Here is a 19748-nt window from a genome sequence, read left to right as displayed (position 1 = left end):
AGGGAAATATCTCTTTCTCGGCCCCAGCACTGAAAGCTGGAGGTGAGGGTTACAGTTAGTTACTGCCTCTTCTGAACTCCAGTAAACTGCATCGGCCTTTTAAAAACACCAGATTATGGTCTAAAATGCCTGTAATTCTGCTGTCTTGCTGAAACTAAACCAGTTCAGTGCCTAAAAGAGCGACTCACCTGAATTCTTGGCAGAAAGTTGGGAACAGAAATGAAAACCTGAAAGGGAGGAGGCTTTGTACAGGATGCAGAAGACTTCAGGTTCACTCTCTGGCACCTAAAGTTAGAAAGTTCAAGTACTGGGTAATGAGAAGACTGAGACCCTAGAGCAGGGATTCCCAACCAGGGGGTCTGTGGACCCCTGGAGGTCTATGGGAGCTCCAGGGGAGGTCTCTGGCCTTTCCCTCCTAACAATGGATTTGGTCACAAGCTATAGAACTGGCTGCCTCCATCCAGAGGGCTCAGTGGTTAGGTCATTGGTGTAAAATGGGGGGGGGGGGCTGGTTGGGTCATGGTCTGGGCTGTCTTCTCAGTTCCTGCCATTCTTTCAAGCCAACTCAAGGCAGAACCGCCATAGTACTAGAAATGGCAGGAGGGAGCTAAAGGAGAGCAGAGTGTTTGAGCGATGATGTCACTTCTGGTGATGTCACTTCCTGTGGGTGTGGCAAAGAGGTGGGGCCAGCTGGAAGTGACATCACCGGAAGTGAAATCAAGTGTATGGGCTAACTCACCATAGGATAAGCATGGGTAGTCAACCTGTGGTCCTCCAGATGTTCATGGACTACAATTCCCACGAGCCCCTGTAGTCCATGATCATCTGGAGGACCACAGGTTGACTATCCCTGCCTAGGTGATGGATGGAGATCTCCTGGGATTACAACTGATCTCTGGGTCACAGAAATTAGTTCACCTGGAGAAAATGGCTGCTTTGGAGGGTGGAGGTCCCTCCCTGCACACTCCCAGCCCCACCCCCAAAGTCTCCAGGTATTTCCCAACCCAGGGCTGGCATCCATACCGCCCTAGCTAACAAAGTACTTTTAACTGGGGGCCGCTTTGGAGCATGGTTGGCGGGCCCAGCGTTTTGTAGATCTGGGGAGCCAGGCTAGATCGTCTCAATGTGGTGGTTTTGGGGAGGATTCAAAGTCGTTCTTGGGACCCCCACTGCCTCTCTCCCCCCCCCACGCCCTGCCCTGCCCTGCCCTGCCCTGCCCTGCTTTCACAACTAAGGCGCATTTTGCCAAAAATGGGACGAACCACCTTGGCTCGATCCAGGTGAGTCGGCCTCTGCCGAAGTGGGCGGCCCCAGGAAGCTTCCTCACCCCACCCCACCCCACGGTGTTGGTCTGAAGGTGCCCCCCGACCTGGGCTAGAAGCGCTGCCAGCCATGACCTCATTCCTAGGGCGCCGCTGGGAAAAGGGGGGCCCCGTCTGCAGGCCAAGGCAAGCGATGCAATCTAAGCGCGGGGGTGGGAAGAAGGCGGGTCTCCATCTCGGGAAGCCCCTCGGCCCGCCTCCCCTTCCAAGAAGAGGACGGGAGGAGGGGGCTCCGCAGCGACTCCCCCCTTGCGCGCAGAGCCAGGCGCCTTTGGGCGGAGCGCCGCGCCCGGGCGCAGAGACAGAAGAATCCCCGCGGCGGCGAGAAATGCGGTGCCTTTTGGCTCCCCCCCCCCCCGGCCGCGGTCGTGAGCTAACTGGTTTCCCTTTCTTCCTCCCTCTGGCTCGATGCGGCGCAGATCCTAATTCGCAGCGCCGCTGAACTCCCGCGTCCGGCCCGCGCTCGCCTCCAGCCTTTCCCATGGGCTCGCCAGGTACGTCCGCCGCCCGGCTCTCCGTGGCCTTTGGGGAGGGGATCGGGCTCTCCGGGGTTGGGGGGTGGCTGCTGAAGCCCTTCCAGGTTGGCGGTGGTTCCCTCTCGCAGCCCCCATCTCGAATCTGGACTCAGAGGGGGGTTGCCATCTCCCGGGCGGGAGCGCTATAGGGCTATTTTGACCCAGAGGCCGCTTTCTCCCTCCCCTCCCCTGGGAACTGACCTTTGTTGTCTGCTGATGATTTCTTCAATTTCGGTCCAGGAGCACATTAGGGACCAGCGAGATTGTCGGAAGCTTAGACCGTGGGTGGGGAAATTGTGGCTCTGGGAACTGAGCCATGGGAATTGTAGTCCAGGGACCTCTGGAGAGCCTCAGTTTGGCCACGCCTGGCTTAGACCCTGAAAAATCTTGTTGGTCTCTTAAGATGCTGCCGGATTCAGTCTGGCTGTTCTACATTAGAACAGCACTGCTGCCCTCTGAAAGGATCTTCAGGGAGGGGGGGTAGTTCCGGGAGATCTCCAGGCCTCACCTGGAGGTTGGCAACACAAGTTGAGGAAAACCAGGGGGCCACAAGGAAATGCCACAGCCTACCACCTTCCCTCCCATTTCCTTGTTGCTTTTTAAAACAGGTGATTACTCCGCCCTCAGAGTTGTAGCTTCCCATGCCCTGCGGAGTTTATTTTGAAACCAGTCGGTGGGAAACCAGGAACAAATTCTTTAGTGTGTGCCTTTTCTCTGCAAGGTTCCTAGGTTCCCTCCTCCTTCCAGAAAGGACCCCCTGTATGGTGAAAATATCGGGCTGATACTGTGTTTTTAAGTTAACTTTTTAATTAGAAAGATGTATTTATGCATGTATGGGGTAGAGAAATCTTTATTTTGCATAGGCTCTCTTAAACAGTTTGAGCCCAGTGGCACCTTTGAGTCCCGCAAAGTTTTATCTAAGATAGAAGCACACTTCAATAGCTAAAGAAGTGCGCATGTACACGAAAGCTTATACCTAGAACAAAACTTTATTGCCTTAAAGGTACCACTAAAACTTTGTTCTGCTGCTTCAGACCAACATGGCAACTCACTTGAATCTGTCTTATGCATCTCCTACACATGGGTCACAGTGAATCAAGGTCATACTTCTTGCTCTTGAGAGCAAGGGTAGTCAACCTGTGGTCCTCCAGATGTCCATGGACTACAATTCCCATGAGCCCCTGCCAGCAAACGCTTGAGAGGACACTTTGCTCCCCCCTCCCCTTATATAGTTCTGTGACGGATCTTTTGAATTTGCAACAAACCCACATGTTCTTACGGTTACCCAAATTAGCTTGTTATCATCACTAATAATGTCTCTGTGGATTTTTAAGTGATTTTATGGATCTTCATCTTTCCCCCATTTTCTTCCCCCCCCCCTACTTATGTCCTAAAGTATGTTTTATTCAATTACTATCATTATACAGTGTTTACATACAAGGCGGTTCTTAAAATTGGTCCAAACAGAACGACAACAACAACAAAGTGTGTGAAACAATCACGTGGCAAGCACCAAATTTAACCAATTCCCTTTCGGAGACAAGAAACAGAACACAAACAGAGTTTCACCAATGTAAAATATTTTAGGTTCCTCCCCTCATTGTATCAGATCTTAAAAACATCACAAATGGAACAATCCCAAAGTACTTTCTCATTAAATGTGCTGAGAGAGAGAGAGAGAGAGAGAGAAACAGAGATAGCGACGGCCATATTCCTTGTGGGAATATGGGTTTTCTAGTTCCAGCAGTTTATCTTGAGCCTCTTGGCTCCAGAAGCGGAGGAGTTGCTGTGGGAGAAAAGGGGGTGGATGCAGCTTTTGGCATGAGCGTTGGGTAAATACTCAGTCTTAAACTGGCTTGCTCTGGCCTTTATAAGCTGAGTCCCCGAGTCCACCATCCATAGCATCCGCTCCTTAAGTGGAAATCTGAGCCAGTTAAATAGACTCCACAGAGCCGTTCTTTTGGATCTCTCTCTGGACTCTGGGAAATGAAAAATGCCCATAAGGAAATATACTCCGGCCACCTACCTCTAAAGTTCATTTATTGGGATTTGATGCTGCTTGATTCTTGGCCCAGGGTAGCACAATCTCATCAGATCTCAGAAGCTAAGCAGGGCCTGGTTAATTCTTGGATGGGAGACTGCTAAGGAGGTCCAGGGCAGCTACACAGTCGGCCAAAAGCCAATCGCTGCTGTTTGTCTTTTGTTTTTAACATCCAATGGGTTAGCCAGAACTTGGCTGTGACTGAGCCACGTTTCCCAGCACCAGTTTTAGCTCGGAAGTTGTACTATGTGCTCAATTGGGTTTTATTGTGCACAAGGCAGCAATGCTCCCAAGTGTGTGCCGTTGCTCACAGTAATGCCCTGTGAGCACTGCTAGAATGGTATAGAAAATAAAAGGGAAGGCTTAGTTGAGCCCAAAGTATTGGGTCATGGAAGAGGTTGCCTGTTGCAGCTCTGTATAAGTTACTGCTCTGGCCTAATTACCTAGGCTTGTGCACACGCAAAAAAATTGTACCATTTTTGATTTGGGTGGAATATGAATTGCACAAATACCCCTTCACCTTTTTGGATTTAGCCAAATTCTAACCGTTTCAGGGATTTTTTTGTGCACGTGTCCCCTCCCCCAGGCAAGAGAACATCTTCTCCACTGCCTGAGAAGGTGGGGGGGGGGTGTCTGCCAAACAGCTTATAATGACAGGTGCATTAGAATCACAGAGTTGGAAGGGGCCATACAGGCCATCTAGTCCAACCCCCTGCTCAACACAGGATCAGCCCAAAGCATCCTAAAGCATCCAAGAAAAGTGTGTATCCAACCTTTGCTTGAAGACTGCCAGTGAGCACTGTTCCCTTTAAATCCCTCCCCAAGGTTAGAGAGGGATTTAAAAGGAATGGGTTGCACACCTGTCATCAGCTGCGTTTGTCTGAAGCAGTAGAACAAAGTTTGAATCCAGTGTCCTGGGTATTTGTTCAAGGCAGGTATGTTATGTTCAACACACACACACACACACACACACACACACACAAATCTCTGTTCTAATCCAGTGGTCCCCAACCTTTTTATCACCGGGGACCGGTCAGTGCTTGACAATTTTACTGAGGCCCGGGAGGGGGGTAGTCTTTTGCTGAGGGATGTCGCCGCTGCCCGAGCCCCTGCTCCACTTGCTTTTCCGCCAGTGCCCCTGACTTCCCACCACCCACTGGGGGGCACTGCCAGCAGCAGCTGCGCAGTGCCATGCTGAGGGGGAGCCCCAGCCATGGTGGATGCCAGAGAGCACCAAAGATGAGCCGGTCGCAGAGTGGCAGGGCAGCCCCCGAGGCAGCAGCTGGGGTTGAGGATGAGAAGGAGCTGCGGCCCGGTACCAAGTGATCTACGGACTGGGACCGGTCCCCGGACCGGGGGTTGGGGACCACTGTTCTAATCAACAGCTTTGATGGGGTGGGCTATGCAAATGTATCAAGGGCCCCTTACGTGGTTCTCTGACACCTTTCCTCCAAATGTTTTTTTAAAAAGTGGCTGGGGGCCAACAGAGCTTCCGGTTGGCTGCTACAGATCTGCCAGATGAGTGTTTCTTAGCTCGCTCAATCTGTATTTTGGCATGTTTACAAGAAAACGTTTTAAATGCGTTTCAGTGGGGCTTCTGCCTAAAATGCTGAAGAATTTCAGAGTTAGGCATAACCTCAGTCCCTGATACTTTGTGGTTGGCTCCACCTCTTGTGGTTCTGCCAATCACCCTGTGTCCAGTTTTCCGAAGGTGCCGACCAGCTCAGAATAGTCAGGGGGCCCCGGTTTATGTATTTGTGCATAGCTCTGTCTGAAGCCGCTCTGTTGACGCGCTGTCCCCTTTCCGGTCAGTATCGTTTGTTTTATCCAGGATGGCCGCTTGCGGAGGCACCACCAAAAACAGGCTCCCGGTGAACAAGCACGTCTGGGACTTCCTGACCAAGGAGAGCTCCGCCAAACTGGTCAAGCTGAAGGAAGAGAACAAGGTGAGCATCTTGATCGATGGCGAGACTTCGGAGATCTACGTCCTGCAGATCACCATGCCTGCCCACGGGCCCAGCAACGGCCTCTACCTGGCCCGCAAGGCCCTCAAGGCCCTGCTCAAGGAGACGGAGAAAGAGCTGAAGAAGGCCCAGCGCCAGAGCGAGCTGATGGGCTGCATGGCCTTGATGGAGAAGAACCGGGAGCACGGGGCCGTCGAGCTGCACCGCCGAGGGGCCGCCTTGATCTCCAGAGGGCAGCAGACCTCCGGGCCGAGAGTGGTTGGCGGCGGCGGCGGCGGAGGGGTGGCCAGCTGCTCGCGGGGAGGGGAGGAGGAACAGGACAGCCAGTGCCCCATCTGTTTGGGGGAGATCCAGAACATTAAGACTCTCGAGAAGTGCAAACACTCCTTCTGCGAGGACTGCATCACCCGAGCGCTGCAAGTCAAGAAAGCCTGCCCCATGTGCGGGCGCTTCTACGGGCAACTGGTGGGCAACCAGCCTGAGAACGGGCGCATGCTGGTCTCCAAGGACTCGAGTCTGCTGCTCCCGGGCTACGAGAAATACGGCACCATCATCATCCAATATGTCTTCCCGCCCGGGATACAAGGAGTAAGTAGGTTTAGTTTTCTTGGGTTGGGGGGGGGGTTGTTTATTGAGCCAAATGGATCATCCCAGCCTTCCGTGTGAGTACTAAGACAGAAGCAATACTATCCTACTAAACAACAGCTAACCCATAATAGTTGCACTGAATCTCGAGAGACTAGCAGCATGGCTGCCATTAAGTGGGGCAGAGAGAGGTCATCTGTCCTGGGGATGCAGGAAAAGAGGGGTGGGAGAATTGTGCCTCCATGCTCTTCACATAGAAGGTTTTCAAATTACTGGTCTAAGCTGGATGTTATTTATGGTTGGCCTGATTTTGAGTAAAGTGATTCAGGGGCATGGGTTTCCATCTCTGAAGCACTATGGTAATTTCAAACAGTACCACTTACACACCCACTCACTACTGCCCTTTTTCTCTGAAACATCTTCCTCGTAGGTTTCTGGGTTTTTAGTGTTCTACATTAACCGTTATAGCACTAAACCATTATAGTGCTATAGCAGCACCATTGAGATGCCTTGATTCTGTTGAGTTGTAGCACTATAGCACTTCAGTGCTCTATCAGTTTAGTGCTACAGTGTTTAACTTAGAACGTTAGGAGGAAAAAAGCAGTACTGCAGGAAGCACTGTGGACATTTTAAACAGCACATCGTAGCAATTCCTAAGTGCAAAAAAGGTGTAGAAAATGGAAGGAAGTGAGGGAGGTGGGGTTGAGAGAGCTCTGACATGGCTGCTTGGTCTGAGCAGCACTATCAGGACTGTGACAAGCCCAAGGTCACCTAGCTGGCTGCTTGTGGAGGAGTGGGGGATCAAACCCGGCTCACCACATTAGAAGCTGCTGCTCTTAACCACTATGTCAGCCATTCTCAACTCCTGAAACATTTGTCAGGCTTTGAGAAACCCCAGAAGTGGTGCAAGCATGCAGAAAATGGTTGGGAAACCCACCTAGGGCCGCTACCCTTCCCACCCCCTCCAGGCCCAACATTGGGCATTTTGGGAGGGAGGGCAGGTCTACATGACCCAATACATTTTTAACAAAATAAAAAATCTATAAAACATTAATCCCCCCCCCCCCCAATTCAAGAAACCCCAGGGCCGTCAAGAAACCCTGGTTGAGAAAGCCTGCACAACAAGATCCTGGCCAGTAAACTCAGGGGAAGGAGAATTTTTGGAATGGACAGGGATTTTGATATTAAATACTGTGGGCAGACTATAAGGAACTTTTGTGCGATAGTTATTTTTGGGTGGGGGTTGAGGGTACTTATCCTTTTTGCATGTAGCCTAATACTGCCTGTTGTACAACAAGATTTGAGTCCTATGGAACCTTTAAGACCAACAAAGATTTTATTCAGGGTGTGAGCTTCCGTGTGCAGGCCCACTTCCTCAGACAATGGAACAGGGATCATAAGAGTACGGATATAAGGAGAACGTAAATTAGTTGCAAATTAGTAAACAGCATCATTAGTAAATGCAAATGCAAACTAAATGCAAATTAGTAAACAGTCCAAATATGCAGTATGATAATTCTTTGCTGGAAAAGCCAATCGGTTCAGTTGTCGTTTACAAAAACATTGGGGCAATAAAAATGTGAAGTTAGTGATTAATGGCTTTGTCAGGTCTTACCTTCAGAAAACAGCATTTTTTGGGTTCTTACTCACTCAGTAGACCCCCCACATTCTCATTTTCCTCTTGCTGGGGTGTTGCCCTGGCTTGAGGGGTGGGGTGGGGTGTCTATTCCACATGTGTTTCACTCCATCTAGTGGTTAATTCAATATTGCACCGTGTGATGTCCAGCATAAAAACCCACTTTCACTCTGCAGGGAGGTGTATCAATATTGAGCGACGTAATTCCGAATCGACTAATACTGGGAGGAAAATGCTTTTGAAGAAGTTCCCCCTTCCTGAAGCAAAAGGAACATACAAGTGAGGGAAACAAGACAGCAGAAAAGCCAAATGTATAGACCACCAAGAATAATCAAAATGAAGTTTTATGGCACCTTAAAGACGATCACATTTCATTTGTTCTTGTAAACTGGGGCCCACTTGTTCAGATGTAATGAGAGTTTCCAGGTTCTAGACTGTTATAGGTTTATGGTGTTTAAGAGCAGCGGCTTCTAATCTGGAGAGCCGGGTTTGATTCCCTACTCTTCCACATGAAGCTGGGTGACCTTGGGCTAGTTACAGCCCTGTTAGAGCTCTTCTCCCAGAACAGTCCTGTCAGCAGAGTGTAATGCCAGAGTGTCAATCCTCCAGAGTACACTTTCTTCAGGGGAGCTGATCTTTGTGGTCCAGAAGGCAGTTGTGCTTCCAGGAGAACTTCAGAACCAACCTAGAGACTGACAACCTTGCTGGGTGACCTTGGGTCAGTCACAGTTCTCTCAGAGCTCTCTCAGCCCCACCTCCATCACAGGGTGTCTGTTGTGGGGAGAGGCAGGGAAAGCAGCGAAAAACGGGGTGTAAAAACCAACTCTTCTTCTTTTTAGCTTTTAAAGTACCACCTGCTTTTGGTGTAGCAGATCAACCCAATTACGTTCAAAGTGGTTAGGGACAAATTGAAAAGTGCCGTCTTCTATTAATGATCAGCAATCAAACCATTGGGAACAGCTGCTTCAGACTGCATCATGCAGCTATCGGTTTAAACCAGGTTAAGAGCCATCTGGTAAAACCGTGAAACACATCAGTGGAATGAAAATCCATAGCAGAAACGGAAACTCACAACAACCCTAAGACTAGCAGAGAGGGACTTTCAAGCATCTGGCGGCGAGAGCCAACATGGTGTAGCAGCAGCGGTAGAAGAGTTAGTTCTTATATGCCGCTTTTCTCTCCCCGAAGGAGTCTCAAAGTGGCATACATTTGCCTTCCCTTGCCTTCCCTTTCTTCTCCCTACAACAGACACCCTGTGAGGGAGGTGAGGCTGAGAGGGCCCTGATATTACTGAAGAAGAAGAAGAGTTGGTTCTTATATGCCACTTTTATCTACCCAAAGGATCAAGGTGGCTTACATTCACGTTCCCTCTCCTCTCCCCACAAAAGACACCCTGTGAGGGAGGTGGGGCTGAGAGAGCCCTGATATTACTGCTGGGTCAGAACAGCTTGGGCGAGCCCAAGGTCACCCACCTGGCTGCATGTGTAGGAAGAGCGGGGAATCAAACCCAGCTCTCCAGATGAGAAGTCTACGCTCCTAACCAAGCGTTGAGAGCATCGGTGTCAGATCTGGGAAACCCAGTGTCAGATCCCCTCCTCTCTGCCATAGAGGTTTGCTAGGGGGCTTGGGACAGCCACATGCTCTCAGCGTAACCTACCTCACAAGGTTGCTGTGGGGCTAAAGTGGAGGAGAGGGGAACAACGTAAGCCATCTTGGGTCCCCACCGGGGATAAAGGTGGGGTGTAAATAATTATATAAGTCTGGGGCTTGTTTGTGAAAAGAGAAAGCGAGTTGGCTATTTGGACCTTCAAGGGAAAGGCATCTTTGAAAAGGGCCAGTGCCTTCCTCCCCTTGTGGGGTCATCTGCCCAGCCCTTGAATCAGACTAAGTTTGCCTGGTGATTCTCAGTTCCCAATGATCAGGGAAGCAAACTTTTTGAGGGGTGGGAGGTCTTGCTTAGAATCATAGCGTTGGAAGGTTGCCATCTCGTCCAACTTCCCGCGCAGTACAGAATCAGCTCCAAGTTTCTCTGACTAGCGTTTGCTTCTGTCCCAAAGAGACAAAACAAAAAGCATTGATGAAACAACATGGACGTTTCCTTTTTAAAGAGTGATATATAAAACCGTACCGGCCAGGACGTATAAAGCTATATGGGGCACGGCCGAGCCTCGCGTTGGCCTACTGGGACCTCAGACTTTCCCCGTCAGACTCCGAGCCGTATTGCAAATTGCTTTTTGAAAGTCCCCTCCGGGAGACTCTTTCAAAACTAATGTGGCCTGTTAGGCCGCTGTTCAGGGAAGACACAAAGTCCCCCATGGGCATGCAGAACTAATTGTATTTCTGGTTGGATGTGGGCCAGCATTTCCTTTGACTTTGCTGCTTTCCAAAATGTGTTCCTTGCTGATATTAATAGCTTGGATCCAGGCCCTGGCGCCTGCCCCAAGGTTGGGCCGTACACGCGCATCTGGGCGCAAGTAGACCTCTGGGTGAGCGGTACCATGTGCAGTGGTCCAAGCTGGTGTTGATGGTTACACTTTGAATCCGTGAACATTATTTTAGTTCAAGGGTAGTCAACCTGTGGGCTTCCAGATGTCTATGGACTACAATTCCCATGAGCCCCTGACAGCGTTTGCTGGCAGGGGCTCATGGGAATTGTAGTCCATGGACATCTGGAGGACCACAGGTTGACCACCCCTGAAGACTAAGGTAAAGGTAAAGGTATCGCCTGTGCAAGCACCAGACTCAATACAAGGTGTTTTGCCAGTGCCTTCCCCAGTCATTACCGTTTACCCCCCAGCAGCAAGCTGGGTACTCATTTTGCCGACCTCGGAAGGATGGAAGGCTGAGTCAACCTTGAGCCGGCTGCTGGGATTGAACTCCCAGCCTCATGGGCAGAGCTTCAGACTACATGTCTGCTGCCTTACCACTCTGCGCCACAAGAGGCTCATCCCTGAAGACTGGCAGCCCAGAATACAAAAATCTGAATTTAAAGAGGTGTGTTTCCGCAGTTCTTATGAGCGTTTCTGCCATATTGTGAAAGATTTAAGTACAGAAAGATAAAAACAGGGGCATGATCCAGAAGAAAGTGGAACGCTTCTTCCTTCCACGGATTTCATAACTTTCAGTTTGTCTTCTCCTTTCACTGAAATGGGCAGGCAGCGTTGTGCTCATAACACAGGCCTACCTCGCCGACTGGTGGAAAGGGCTGTCGGGTTATGGCAATTTATGATGATCTCATAGGGCAGGGATGGCCAAACGGTGGCGCTCCAGATGTCCATGGACTACAGTTCCCATGAGCCCCAGGGGCACCCCTGCTGTAAGGTTTTCAAGGCAAGAGACGAACAGGGGTATTGCCTTCATTTGCTTAGTGACCCTGGACTTCCTTGGTGGTCTTCTGTCCAGGTGCTGACCATGGCCCACCCTGCTTACCTTCCAAGATCTAATGAGATAGACCTAGCCTGGGCTACCCAAGACAAGGCAATCACTGACCAGCAAAGCGGGGAACGGGTTGTGGCTTAGTACAGGAGCACATGGTGTAGTGGTTAAGAGCGGCAGTCAGTAATCTGCCAGGTTTGATTCCTCGCTCCTCCTCCACATGCAGCCAGCTGGGTGACCTTGAGCCAGTCCCAGTTCTTTCAGAGCTTTCTCAGCCTCACCTCCCTCAAAGATGCCTGTTATGGGGAGAGGAAGGGAAGGCTACTGTAAGCCGCTTTGAGGCTCATGGGGCTTGCTGGGTGATCTTGGGTCTTGTCACGGTTCTCTTGGGGCTCTCTCAGCCCCATCTCCCTCACAGGGTGTCTGCTGTGGGGAGAGAAAGGGAAGACACTTTTGAGTCACATGAGGCCTGCTGGGTGACCTTGGGCCTGCCACAGTGTTCTTTGAGCTCTCTCAGCCTCACCATCCTACCTGTTGTGGGGAGAGGAAGGGTAAGCAAGCGTAAACTGCTTTGGGACGCCTTCAGGTAGGGAAAAGCAGGGTACAAAAACCAGCTCTTCTTCTTGATGGAGAAAGACTGAACCTTACCAAGGTCCATCCCAGGAGGAGCCTGTTTTAACTGCCTCGTACCTGTCTCAGAGCCTCTTGTGATGCAGAGAGGTAAGTGGCAGAAATGCTGTCTGAAAGCTCTGCCCATGAGGCTGGGAGTTCGATCCCAGCAGCCAGCTCAAGGTTGACTCAGCCTTCCATCCTTCCGAGGTCGGTAAAATGAGTACCCAGCTTGCTGCTGGGGGGTAAAACGGTAATGACTGGGGAAGGCACTGGCAAACCACCCCGTATTGAGTCTGCCATGAAAACGCTAGAGGGCGTCACCCCAAGGGTCAGACATGACCCGGTGCTTGCACAGGGGATACCTTTACCTTTACTTTACCTGTCTCAGAGGAGCGATTCTTGGGCCCTGGGGAGGGGGGGAAGGTCTTGGCAGGTATGGGATGGATGTGCATCTCCAAGGAAAGGCAAGATGGAGACAGTAACTTATTTGCATGGCACAGAAGAAATTCTGCAGATGGGCCTGAGGGCATCGGTAAACATGCTTTGAATGATAACCATGTTGGCTTTTGTGCAGGTCGCCTTCAGGCTTGTAATATGGAGACACAGCTTTCTGTCAGACCCTGTAATGGGGGTGTTGCCATTTAAACCAGTTTGGTGTAGTGGTTAGGCGTGCGGAATTCTAATCTGGCATGCCGGGTTCGATTCTGCACTCCCCCACATGCAGCCAGCCGGGTGACCTTGGGCTCGCCACGGCACTGATAAAGCTGTTCAGACCGAGCAGTGATATCAGGGCTCTCTCAGCCTCACCCACCTCAAAGGGTGTCTGTTTTGGGGAGAGGAAAGGGAAGACGAATGGAAGACGCTTTGAGCCTCCTTCGGTTAGAGAAAAGTGGCAGATAAGAACCAACTCTTCCTCTTCTTCTAAACATACCCATGCCCGTATTTCAGTACGTTTTTCTGATCCTTCCTGCAAGGAACCCAGAGCGGCTGGCGTTGTTTGTTCCTTCCTGCTCCGTTAGACTCCAGCAACAACCCTGTGAAGGGGCTGGGATGAGAGAGGGAAGGAGGGACTGCCCAAACCCGCCTTCTGCGCTTCCATGGCAGAGTGGAGATCCAAACCTGGCTCTCTCAGGTCCCAGGGTTCTGCTACACCCAGCCGTCTGTTTAATTCGGCCTTTCTCAACCTTTTGATATGTGGCACAACCCCTGAAATATTTTTCAGGCTTCAAGGAACCCCAGGAATTATTTTATTTATTTATTGTATTTATATTCTGCCCTCCCCTGAGGGTCAGGGCGGTTTACATAAAACACAGAAAACAGTACAGGGAACTCAGCTTTTCACAATAACAATGACATTCAATTAGAACAGAGGAAACCAAGTAGAACAATGCAAACAGGTCCAGAGCAGAAGGCATGGGTGGGTTTCTGGGAGGGAGGGAAGGAGCAGGGGCCCTGATGACTTGCGCCTTCAGAGAAGTGGGCGCAGAAGTAAGATGAGGGGGTCTGCCAGTCATTCCATCCTTCATTTCCTGTTTTTCTGTTGTGGAGAAAGAGACGAGGCCTGTGCAGTGGTCCCCAACCTTTTTATCATCAGGGACCGGTCGAGGCTTGACAATTTTACTGAGGCCCCGGGGAGGGGGGGTAGTCTTTTGCCGAGGGACATTGCTGCCACCACCTGAGCCCCTGCTCCGCTTGTTTTCCTGCTGGTGCCCCTGACTTCCTGCCACCCACTGGGGGGTGCTGCCAGCAGCTGCACAGTGCCACGCCGAGGGGGAGCCCCAGCCATGGCGGCCACTGGAGAGCACCAAAGGTGAGCCCGTGGCAGAGTGGCAGGGCAGCCTCCGAGGCAGCAGCCAGGAAAGAGGATAAGGAGGAGCCACAGCCCGGTACCGACTGATCTACGGACCAGTCCCCGTCTCCGGACCGGGGGTTGGGGACTGCTGCTGTAGGGCAACAGGGGAAGTGGGCTCCAGTGACGTCTCGTGATGTCATGGGCCATCCCAACTTCTGGGAAAGGTTGCGCCACCCTGGAGAGCTTGTGTGGAACCTCTGATTTCCCCAGAATCCTGGTTGGGAACCCCTGAAACAACTTGAAACAATATAAGGAGGGTGGTAGAACTACTGTTTTGCAGAAAACAAGAGTTCCTTTCTTACAATGCAGGGAGAAACTCCACATTTTGTATGGTGTAGCAGTGTGTTGATCCGGGAGACCTAGATTCAAGTCCTTCTTCACCCATGAAACACATTAGGTGATCTTTAACCGGGGACTTTCTCATTCTGACCTACCTCACAGTGTTGTTGTGAAAGGGTAAGGGACCCTGTAATGCTTCTTTGAAAATGGGTGGGATAAAAAGCTGAGCAATTAAATTGAATCGATCCCACAAGAAGGAGCCCTGGCTGAGAGGTAGAGCATCTGCTTGGCGTGCGGAAGGTCAGGTTCAATCCCTGGCATCCCTGGTTAAAAGGATCAGGTAGGAGATGACGTGGAAGACTCTGCCTGAGACCTAGGAAAGCAGCTGCCAGGCTGAGTAGACAATTCTGACCTTGATGGGCCGGGGGTCTGATTCAGTAGGGGGTACAGAATCAGGGAGTTGAATGGGTCTCCATGATTATCTAGTTCACCCCCTCCACAACATAGGAAACTCACAACGACCTGCCCACCCACAGTGACCCAGTTCCATGCCCAGATGATGCCCCCCCCTCCAAAGAATCCCTGGCTAGTCTGAGCTGGAGGAAATTTGCCTCCCGAAACCAAACTAGCAATTGGCATTTCCCTGGGCATGCAAGAAAGGGCCACTAGAACCACGCACTGACACAACCCTTCCTGCCCACCCACTCACAATCTGCCGAAGCTTCGTTTGTCTATCTCTATATATAGACGTAGAATGTATGTATGTAGAACGAAAAGTGCCTATTTATTTGCACTTCACCAAAACACTAAATAATGTGATCCTGTATCAGAAAGATTATTGTTCATTCCACCTGTATCCCACTTTTCCTTGAGGGAGCTCATTGTAGAGTACAGAAAAGGACACATGAAACAGCCTCGTACTGAATCGTACTCTTGACCCATCAGAGCCAGTTTGGTGTGATGGTTAGGAGTGCGGACTTCTAATCTGGTGAGCCGGGTTTGATTCCATGCTCCCCAACATGCAGCCAGCTCGGTGACCTTGGGCTGGCCATACCTTGTATGGATTACAAGGTATAAGTCAGATTCAGGTGGATAGCTGCGTTGGTCAGAAGCACCTTTAAGACCAACTAAGTTTAATTCTGGATATACGTGAGAACTGAATGACTTGGCACCTGGGCGAGATAAGAACCCGATATCTCTGTTAAGCCCTGGGGGTTCCATTGTCCTGAATATTGTAATAATCTGTAATTTAGCAAGCTCCCATTCAGTCTGTTTCTGAAATGTCGTTACCTATTATAATCACTGCATTTAACTGCAATCCTGTTCCATACAAAGATGTCTTCCTAGACCGTTCCATTCTACTAGAGTTCTAATCTTCTTCAAAGTGCCCTTTCAGATGTTAGCCCACATTCTGCAAGTTGATGTCTGCTGGTTCTCATTGGCAGCTCACTCATTGGCAACTCACCCTCTTGCAGGTGGAGCACCCGAATCCTGGAGTCCGCTACCCCGGCACCACCCGCGTCGCTTACCTGCCTGATTGCCCGGAAGGCAACAAGGTGCTGGCGCTGTTCCGCAAGGCCTTCGACCAACGCCTCACCTTCACCATCGGCACCTCCATGACCACTGGCCGTGCCAACGTCATCACCTGGAACGACATCCACCACAAAACCAACTGCACTGGAGGACCACAGCTGTACGGAAGCGAACTTCATTGGGGCAGGGCGGGAAGGCCGGGAAGATGCGAGCAGGGGCTGGAACCCGGAGGAATCCCAAGAATACGCAGGAGACTCAGGCGCATTGCATGCTTGTGCTGCCTCAATTGATCTCCAGGGGATGCAGCAAAGGGAGAAGGGGTTAAATCCATCAATTTCCATTCCTATTCAGAAGAAGTTTTCCCTTCCTGGCCTATATCATAAGCCTGCAATTTACATTTTGCAAGCAGCTCTGCAGCCAGCACTACACCACGGGGGGGGGGGGGGCATTCGCGCACTAGCGGGCGCACACATGCAAGCTCAGAGCTCTACTCTAGACCATTCTTGCCAGTGGGCATGGAATGTTTAACTGGGTGCAGGCAACCAACTGCTGGCCCAATTTGCAAATTTTGCAGTCCCTCATCAGTACACTCAGAGTTAGCACAGAGAACAAGTTGCCGCAGACTTCTGGCTCATGGTAATTGTGGTCGGTGGGCATCTGGACTCCTCTTTTCTACTCTCTGCATCTTGTCTTGCGCAGGAAATATTGCAGACTTGGTTTCAGATTAGATCAGGCTTTCTCAGTCAGGGCTTTGTGAAACCCTGGGGGTTTTTTTAAGAGCCCTGGAAGGGTTTCCTGAATGGGTGGGGGTATATATTTTGTATATATATTTTAAAACGTTTATCTGGTGATATGCCCATATATGGTCATGTCGACCCGAACACCCCCCCCCCATGGCCTATGATGGGCCTAGAGGGGGTGGGGAGGGGAGGGGTCCTGGGTGAGCGTGTCCACAGCTCTGCTTCCCAACCATACTGTGCACAGTCACACCACTTCTGGGGTTTCTCGAAGCCCGAAGAATGTTTCAATGGCTTAAAACGTTGAGAAAGGCTGGATTAGATAGTACTCAGTAGCAATTTATATTAAAACTAGATTCAAAGCCCGTTCGTGAGAACAGGCTTTGAAAGCCCCCCACCCCCACCCCCGCCATGTGTGCCCAGCAGACACAGAGGCGCCATTGTTCCTGGGTGCGGCGTTTCTAGGCCCAGTGGGAAGGCCTGCTCCCCCCCCCCCGGCGGCAGCGCAGCCCCCTCAGGCCTAGAAGCACACCTTCTAGGCCCAAGGGGAAGGCCTTGTTCTTTACTCGCAGTGTTCCCTGTCACTTTCTGGCCTTTCCTGGTCAGGGCCTAGAAACCTTTCTGGCCTGTCCTGGTGAGGGCCTAGATTGTGCCCTCACCCAATTGACTAGAACTGCTGTCTGTCCTCGTGAGGGGCCAATCGGAAGGCGCTTTGCGCCTTCCGATTGGCCCCTCACCCGGACTGGTCCCACCTACTCTCTGCCCACTTAGCCATTAACGAATTAGCCATTAACGAAGGAACCCGGGTGTTCAAACTGGGAATGTTGACAGTGGTTCAATCCACTGAGGGACTAAATCAGGCGTAGTCAAACTGCAGCTCTCCAGATGTCCATGGACTACAATTCCCATGAGCCCCTGCCAGCGAATGCTGGCAGGGGCTCATGGGAATTGTAGTCCACGGACATCTGAAGGGCCGCAGTTTGACTACCTCTGGACTAAACCATCTGACTTCTCTCCTTCCTCCTCCTCCTCCTAGGTTTGGCTATCCTGATCCCACGTACCTGGCTCGGGTGCAAGAGGAGCTGCGGGCCAAGGGTATCACCAATGACTGATCTCGTTCCTTGCTGCCCTGTGTCCAAAAACGACACCTTCATTCCTGCCGGGTTGTGGCAGGAGTCACGGCCACCCATCCGAGCCGCCTGTCTCATGGCTTGTCCTTGACTGGGGGGTGGGAGAGGCAGAGCTAGGCGTTCTGGCTGAAAAGGTGTTTGGATTGGAAGTTTGCTTGATACAGAGGGTACGGCAGGAGGTTGTCTGTGTATGCATGGGCCTGTCAGTCTTTTGTGTGAATGGGTTGGGGGAGAAATCTGGAGCTTTCCAAGGGAACGCACTGTGGGTGTTCCGGACTGTACCATTTCAGCCACTTTGCAGAGGGAGTGGAAGTCTTTGCTTGATGCTTTTCTGTGCCGTACTTGCTGGAGGTCTTGGGGGGCATTAAAAATAGCCCCTCCCCTGCAATCTGACGTCATATAGTCCAATTTGCATGAGTAGATTGGCTCGTGGGAGCTGGAGGAGGCCCTTTTGAGTATTCAGCTGCAGGTAGAAATAGTCGGGTCTTGCTTTGATGGAGAAAATTATCTTTGTACGTGAGAGAAAGAGAGATTGATTTCAGAAGTTAAATTTCTATGTTTTTTTTTTAAATCCCGTGGCAGACTTTGGGGGAAGCTCAGCAGTATCCCCACTGTGTAGACAGAGGGCAAAACGGTAGCTTGCATTCAGGTCTTTTAAGAATGATCCTAGGTCAGTCATAGAACCATAGAGTTGGAAGGCACCTCCAGGGTCATCTAGTCCAACCCTTGCATTCTTGGCCTGACTCCCCTGAAGAAAAGGAGGGAGGGAGAGAGAGTTTATGGGACTGGGTGGGTGGTGGGGAAAAATCTCTATCCTTAACCCCCAGTCCTTTTCACCCTTCTTCCCATTTCCTTTGTCCCAAACTCCCAGAGTTCCAAACACTTTGGGAACGAGGACCAGAATAAAAACCAAGCAAACCGTATCTGCAAAACCTTAGTTTCCTCTGGCTGTAAAATGTGGGGTTTTTTTCCCACGGTGAATGACTGCATTGCAAAAAAGGCGTCGTGTCTGGAGTTTGATATTAAAGTGGGCGAGAGCCAGGAAACGGCCCCGTAGGGAGAAGCAATGAGTGTGTTTGTGTGTGTGTGTGAGAGAGAGAGATATGTTCTTGTTCTCAAGCCTACATAGCCAGCTTCTGAGCTCCCTGCCCCCTGGCTGCTCCCCAGAACCCCCTAGAGGTCTCGCTCTGCAGCTAATGCTGTTCATCTGATAAGACCAGCATCCAACCCAACGTTCAAACTCTCCGGAGACATTTGATCGACACCCTTCATGTCAGCTAGGAGGACTATGGCTTCTCGACTCCGGGCACAGGCAGCGTACCCGACCATCTCCGGCGAGGGCCATGGACCACCACGCCCCCATGGACCATGCCTTGTGTACATATCATCTGCGATGGCATCTCGGCTCTCCTGTAATTATTCCGGCCCAATCCCGTTTGGGATAAGGACTTGCGTCAGCTGGGACTTCACCAAGTCTGCCTGAACTCTGTGGCTGGCCTGTATACTCTTGGGAGTCTAGCACCTACCTGTTGTTGAGTGTTTGGGGGGAGGGGAGGGGAGGGAGGGTCTCTTCTTGGCTAACTGTAAGCTGTTGCCTCTGGCAGAGATGGATTCTCCTGTCCAGGCTGTCTGTCAGCAGGGACAGTTCCCCTCGGTTGCACAGAACGGACAACGGGGCTTTCTTCGCTGTTTTAAAAAGAGTAACTGAAAATACCATATTTTTTTTCTTTATCTTTCTCTTCTCCCCCCCTCACCCTCGCAAGCCTCCTTGGCTTATAAATTACCTGTCCTAAAGAGGTAAGGAACATCTTAGAGGTTTTATGCCCATTTTACCAGGCAGCCTACACCATCCTGATCACCAGTGGGGGACGGAGGGTAGGATTGCTGGATTCTGGTTAGGAGACTCCTGGAGATTTGGGGACGAAACGTGGGGAGGAGATGAACCTAATTGGGCTGCAATGCCCTGGAGCAGGGGTAGTCAACCTGTGGTCCTCCAGATGTTCATGGACTACAATTCCCATGAGCCCCTTTGCTGGCCTTTGCTGGCAGAGGCTCATGGGAATTGTAGTCCATGAACATCTGGAGGACCACAGGTTGACTACCCCTGCCCTAGGTCAGGGGTGGCCAAACTGACATTCTCCAGATGTCCCTATATGCTGACAGGGGC

General features: G+C 51.0%; 1 protein-coding gene across 1 annotated transcript in view; it reads left to right on the top strand.

Annotated features, from left to right (window-relative positions):
• Positions 1-19295, top strand: part of DTX3 (deltex E3 ubiquitin ligase 3) — a 34554-nt gene extending 15259 nt beyond the window's left edge. The window contains exons 2-5 of the mRNA XM_077329178.1: positions 1742-1816; positions 5691-6430; positions 15657-15874; positions 17488-19295. Of these exons, the coding sequence (XP_077185293.1) occupies positions 1804-1816; positions 5691-6430; positions 15657-15874; positions 17488-17563 (1047 nt within the window). The 5' untranslated portion in view covers positions 1742-1803 and the 3' untranslated portion in view covers positions 17564-19295. The remainder of the gene's footprint in view (positions 1-1741; positions 1817-5690; positions 6431-15656; positions 15875-17487) is intronic.
• Positions 19296-19748: the final 453 nt, after the last annotated feature.

This window comes from Paroedura picta, chromosome 3 (genome assembly GCF_049243985.1).
Source record: "Paroedura picta isolate Pp20150507F chromosome 3, Ppicta_v3.0, whole genome shotgun sequence".
NCBI lineage: Eukaryota > Metazoa > Chordata > Lepidosauria > Squamata > Gekkonidae > Paroedura > Paroedura picta.
Note: the sequence above shows the minus strand (reverse complement) of the source record. Positions and strands in the feature narration are given on the sequence as shown.